Source organism: Zonotrichia leucophrys, chromosome 9 (genome assembly GCF_028769735.1).
Source record: "Zonotrichia leucophrys gambelii isolate GWCS_2022_RI chromosome 9, RI_Zleu_2.0, whole genome shotgun sequence".
In the NCBI taxonomy this organism is placed as follows: Eukaryota; Metazoa; Chordata; class Aves; order Passeriformes; family Passerellidae; genus Zonotrichia; species Zonotrichia leucophrys.
Window position 1 is genome coordinate 15,728,423 of NC_088179.1, and position 6,000 is coordinate 15,734,422.

Consider the following 6,000-nt stretch of genomic DNA (forward strand, 5'->3'; position numbering starts at 1 on the left):
AACACTTGGGGTCAAAAGATTACCCAGTGGTTTCTGCAAATTGTTACTGCTCCTGATGTCCATCCCCGTGTCTAGAGCAGATACTGGTACTGGACTGAGGCTGGTTAAGGCAGCATTGACTAATTCCCAGTGTTATGAAGGTGCTTCAAGGCTCCTCCCTTTGCCTGGCACCTAACTGGCAGGTGTGGATGCTCGCTGTGTGCTTTCAGGAGCAGCCAGTCCTGCAGAGAACAAGCCCCAGGGACAGGTCAGACCCATCCTGATAGCTTGGTAGAAATCACCATTGTCCTGGGCTTGCCTTGGCTGTGGGACCCCAGCCAGCAGCACCCAGAGCTCCGTGTCACAGCTGGATGTTGGGCATCCCATGACAGTCCCACGCCATGGCTGTGTTAGTCTGGGCTCCATCCTCCTCCCCCTGCTTGGAGTCATCTCCCACCCAGCCTAGGCAGAGATAATATGAAGCCAGTCACCAATGCGAGACTCTTGTAAATATTTCTTTACTCAGTGCTAGACAAGAGCCCCTGGGCTGGAGGTGGCTCCATGGACCCCCTTGGCTTATGGCTTTTAGGTTTCAGACCTTTCATTCTGTCCCAAGATGCTCTTTCCCCTCCTGCCTCTGCTGCTGCCAGCGGCTCCCCATGGCCAGTGGAGGAGGAGAAGGTTGTGCAGGGTAGACCAACCCCTCACCCCACTCTGCCCTTGGCACCCCAGTTTGTCCCTCCTGCTCACGCCTTGGTGTCGGCGCCTGTGGGTGCGAAGCTGACAGGCTGGTAGCCCGGTTTGTCGTCCTGCTTGCGGTAGTACATCCGTGTCAGCACCGCCAGGATGAAGGTCTGCGGGATCAGCAGCTGCACGTTCATCTCTGGAACAGGAGAGGGGCCATTTGAAGCTGCCCTCAGCCACCATGCCCACCCCCCATGCCATCTCCGTCATGGAGGGGCCTGGCTGGGAGTGCTGCTCTCACATCTCCCTACTTACGCTGGGACCTGGCCTTGGAGGAGAAGGGCGGCGAGCAGGCAATGCTGCCGTTGTTGGCCAGGATGCTGAAGATGGCAGGCTGGAGCGCCGTCAGGAGGAGCAGGATCTGTGACCACCAACAAACACCCTGCTGTGAGAGCTGTGCTGCTGCCCGGCTCTCAGCCTTCACCTTCCCCCCGTCCTGCACCCAGCAGTGGCTCCTGCCCCACCATCTTCCCTCATGCTGCCTCGCCCCATCAGTGCTGCAGAGCCCCCTCACCTAGGAGGGAGCTGGGCAGGACAGGGGCTCACCTGGAAACAGGTGAACTTGGCCTGCATGTTCTGCTCAGCCAGGTGCAGCCGGGCCTGCCGGAAGAGGATGCCCAGGCCCCACAGCCCAAAGAGGGCGGAGGCACCAATCAAGGTGTTGATCCAGAGGGCCACGCTCTGCTCTGAAATCTGAGGGGGACACACAGAAAACGTTACTGGGCTGACAAAGTTTAGGTGGAGGCTTCCTGTCTAGGTCATCAACCTGCCCATCCCTGTGCTCTGGCACTCACGTCAGCAGGGTTGTAATTCCCATCGGTGGCCAGGACCAGCCCCAGGAAGACAGCGACTGCCTTGAAGAAAGCGTACTGGAAAGTCCCCAGGATCATCAATTTAAGCTTTTTCCTGGCATGGTGAGAGAGACAGGTAGCACTCTAAAGTCCCCAGGTCTCTGCCCAGGGAATTCTCTTCCAGCCCAGCAGAAGCACGGGGTGAAAGCTCTCCAGGGGCAGAGGTTTATCCCAGCTCCCCCTCACCTGCTCATGGTGATTTTGGGCAGGCAGGGACAGCAGCAGCAGCAGGGCCCAGTGCTGACCACCATGGGCACATCCTTCAGGGTGCTGAGCAGTGCTTCCTTCCCCCCAAAGCCCTCCACCATGACCATCATCAGCAGGTAGAAGCAGACAGCAAAGTACCTGGGGAGGAGGAGGAAGGCAGGTCAAGCGCTGTGGGCTCTGTGGTGCCCTGTCCCAGGGTGGGTGATACTCACGCCGTGGTTGCCATCTCCACCACCATCATGGAGCGCGGGAACCACAGTCCAAAGCAGCTGATCACTGACACAACCTGGGGGACACAGAAGCTTGGCACACTGGCACTCCCCCCTCCTGCGGGCTGGCACCCCTTGGGTGGCCCTGGCCCCCCAGCACCCCCAGAGCCCAGCTCACCGTAGGGGCTGAGCTGCTCCAGCAGAGGGTCTTCATCTTGATAGGGCAGCGGATCTTGCGGAAGAGGTACGAAACCTCTTCCACATAGATCACAACCGACAGCAACGTCATGAAGGTGCAGAGGCCCAGGATGATGAGTTGGGCCATGTCCAGCTCTGCTAGGGAGGGGTGAGAAGCTGTCTTCATCCTGTCCAGTTTCCCCTGGGGAGCTGCCCCTCGATCCACCACTGCCCAGGTTTAGGAAGCTCTGTGCCACGCCCTGGACATGCCTGTCTATGCCAGAGCTGGCCCTTCTGTGCCACTGTTCCCTGTCCATGACACCTGCCCCAGTGCTGGCCTTTCCTGGGCTGTTCCCATCTCTACAGGCAGGACTATGGGATGGGAGGCTAAGACCCTGGCACCAGTTTCTGACTTTGGGGCTGCTCCATACCTGCTCTTGCCTCGGCCACCCTACCTTCATCCCTGTCCTGCTCCCGCCAGCGACAACAGGAGGGTCCTGCCCACCCCGTCCCCCCACGTACGGTGCAGCAGATGCTGGGAGGTGGGCGGCAGGGAGAAGCAGGCGGCCGGCACGCTGAAGTTCCTGATCAGCATCTCCACCAAAGGGCGGGAGAACCTGCGGAGCAGAACCGGGAGTGCTGCACAGGGACACGGGGACACCCGGCCCCGCAGGGTCCGAGCAGCCCCCTGGCTGGTTTGCTTCACCACCAAGGCCTCCCTTTCTTTACAGAGGGAATGAATCATCCAAAGTTCTGATCCAAAAAGTTGGATTTGCCCGGCTGCAAAGCGGGACGGGAGTCTCCAGCACTCACCTGGGGTCATCTGCCAGCTCCCAAGTGGGCTCCATCCTGTTCGGCTCCTCGCTGTCTCCGTCCCGGTGCCTGTGGGGCTGCTCGGCACCGCCTGCCTCGGCTCCCCTGGCCGGCCCACGGGGTCAGAGTCCCCGGGGCAGGGACCGCGGGACGATGCCGCGCCTCCTTCCAGTTCAACCAGAGCCTGCACAGCCTCCCTCCCTCTCCCGCAGCCGCGGGCACCCATTGGCGTGGCCGTCCCGGCCCTCTGAGTGCTTTGGCCACCAGGTTATCGACCCGGGAAGGCAACTGTCACCCGAGCGGGCACGCCCGCGTGTGCCAAGGCCCGGGGCGCAGGGCACCTGTGCTGGGGTGACACCGCTGCGCCCTCGGCACCGCGGACATGAGCTGGTGGTGGTCTGGAGGCTCCGGGACGTGTCCTCATGTCCCCTCATGAGTGTCCTCATGTCCCCTCAGCAGCAGTGTCGGGGTGGGGGGCGGTGCCAGCCCCTGCTCTGCTCCGTGGGCCCTGCGAGGGCTCCGGGTGTCCCAGCTCCAGGGAGCCGGGGCTGAGCCCTGCACGGAGCAGCTCAGGGGCACTAGAGGGCAGGGCTGGCCAGCGCTCAGAGCCCCAGCCTGGGGACAGCTGCGACACCCTGGCTTGGAGGAAACAATCTGAGTGGGAGCTGGGGGCTCAGGCAGGGGAGCAGCGTACCCTGGCCTTGGATGGATCCCAGAAACATCATGGACTCCAGGGGTGTCCATGGCTCCGGGCATTCTCCCAACCCTTCAAGGAAAATGAGTTCTGGTTTATACTGGGTTCCCTTGGAAGCACCACCCTTTGCCCCTCTGGCAGGGAGCTTTTGCTGCAGCCAGAGTGGCACCAGGGCCCCACATGGGTGCTCTGCACCTTGCTGTAGGAGCAGGATGCTGCTGTTGTCATGGGAATGGGATGGTGGGGAGGAGGGAGTGGGTACGGATGCTTCAGTGGGAGGGAGTGGGATGAAGGAGGAGGGAGTCCTGTGGGTACTTTGTGCACTCCTGGCCCTCCCCTCCTCTCAGCCGCATTAACCAAACCCCATATCCCTGTCCCTACACACTGTACATACTCTTTCCTGCCCTATATGCAGTAACCTAACCTGACACACTGGTGCTGCACACCCAGCCCTCTGCACTGACATTCACACACACAATTACCCACACCTTGCACCAGCAGACCCCTCACCATGGCTGCTCCTGGCCCCACAGCGTGCATGGCACCAACGGGGGACCCCACCCCGCCCCCCTGTATCACCAGCATTGCCTATGGCTGAAGAAACACGTCAGCTCCTGTGACATCTGCTGTGCTGGCCCTTATGTGACAGTCCCTGCAGGCTGTCAGGGCAGTCCTGCTGTCCTGCTCATCCACCTGGTGCTCATCCCTCGGGGACCATCAGCACTGGGATGATCTGCACGTATCCCTGGCCCCAGGGAAGCAGAGCCCAGCCCCAGCAGGCAGCCACACGTGCTGCACTGCCCAGGAGCCTCTTCCTCTGCCTGGCATAGCCCACGGCCAGCACCACCCACGGGTGCCCCCTGCACAGGGGCACATGCTGGTCCCCTTGCCCACCACACCTGTGTCTGGCTGTCCCTGACTCACTGCCGTAGCACCATGATGATGCTTCTGGCCTCTCAGGTGGTACATGAGCCTGACTGAGCCCTGGTCCCCTGCGTTCCCCAAGCACAGCACACCCCGAGGTGCCAGTACAGCTGTGGGGCATGGAGCAACCTGCCAACCCGTGAGGGGATGCAGAACACGGCTGGGCCCCAAGCCCAGGGCAGAGGGCAGCCCCACACCTTGATGCTCTGCATGAGTGAGCCCCAGCACACATGCACAGATGTGCAAGGAGGGCTCCATTGCTGCACACACTCCTCTCTGCATCCCCAGCAGTGACACCCACAGCCCTGACCCACCTGCACTGACCCCCCAGCCCCATCACCGTGCCCAAGACACCTGCATGGGGCCAGGACACACCCACAGTGTGGACAGTCATTGGGAGTCTGGGTGTCACCACCCCAGAGCTGTCCCCTGGGCACATGAAGGGCTCTCACCCTGCAGCCCAAGGTGCTGAGCCCCCCCTGCACCAGCAGGACAGGACGTGTCTGCTCCCTGCTTGCTACAACCTGCCCCCGGAGCTGGCGGAAATGGGTGTGGAGAGGGGGAATGCAGTGGGATGGGAGAGCTCCAACTGCTCCCTTATTCCAGCCCCTGTCTGTGCCTGGGATGTATGGCCCTGAAGCCACCAGGGCCCATGGCCACCCTTGTTCCCCAGTCAGGGATCTCCACACAGGCTGCTACCATGGCCAAAAGCATCCCCTGGCATGGGCATGGGGGGCAACACATGGGTCAGGCTCCCACCAGTTCTACCTCAGCCCCAGACCTTCAGGATGCTCCAGGGCAGAGCAGCCACACGGACTCTCTTTCCTACCAAAATCCCTTTCAGCAGAGAAGGAAAAAGGAACACAGAGATGGGAACCATACACACACCAATGCAGGGCAAGGGGTGGTTTGAAGGTTTGCGGTCCACTCAGCATCAGGGTGGCTGTTTAGCCCCATGGAGCTGGCAGAGAAACCTGCAGCAGTGCTGGAAATTCTCCCCATTTGCTCATTTAGCTTTTTTTTTTTGCTTATTTTAAACAAAACTCTTTGACCATGGAAATCCGGCTTCTCCCCCCCCCAACAAAAAGCCAAGCAGACCCTCTCAGTATGCCAGCTCTCCCACACTGCTGCTGTGTCAGCACTCCCCAATACTTGGAAAAGCCCTTAAAATGCAAATATTTGTATGGGGTTTAGACAGTTTTCCACCCATCTCTAATTCCCTGTGGTTATGGCCAGAGGGGCTGACCTTGGTAGGCACAGCAGGCTCCCAGCTGACCATCTCAGCAGACATGGCAGGGAAGAAAACTCCTCATTTATATCCTTGGTAGGAGCTGGTAGGAGACCAAAACACATTCCTGCTCATACTCTCCTCTCCCACCCAGAGCCTGAGGCCACAGTGGAT

At 60.5% G+C, this 6,000-nt stretch overlaps 1 protein-coding gene across 1 annotated transcript; it reads right to left on the minus strand.

The window, feature by feature from the left end:
- Positions 1 to 474: 474 nt before the first annotated feature.
- SLC51A (solute carrier family 51 member A) lies at positions 475 to 3,081 on the minus strand. The gene is made up of 9 exons (XM_064721306.1): positions 2,981 to 3,081; positions 2,690 to 2,784; positions 2,169 to 2,323; positions 1,994 to 2,067; positions 1,761 to 1,919; positions 1,518 to 1,629; positions 1,270 to 1,416; positions 979 to 1,084; positions 475 to 862 (listed from the first exon to the last, which is right to left on the minus strand). Exons 1-9 carry the CDS (start codon positions 3,013 to 3,015, stop codon positions 726 to 728), a joined length of 1,020 nt encoding a protein of 339 aa, XP_064577376.1. The 5' UTR covers positions 3,016 to 3,081; the 3' UTR covers positions 475 to 725.
- Positions 3,082 to 6,000: the final 2,919 nt, after the last annotated feature.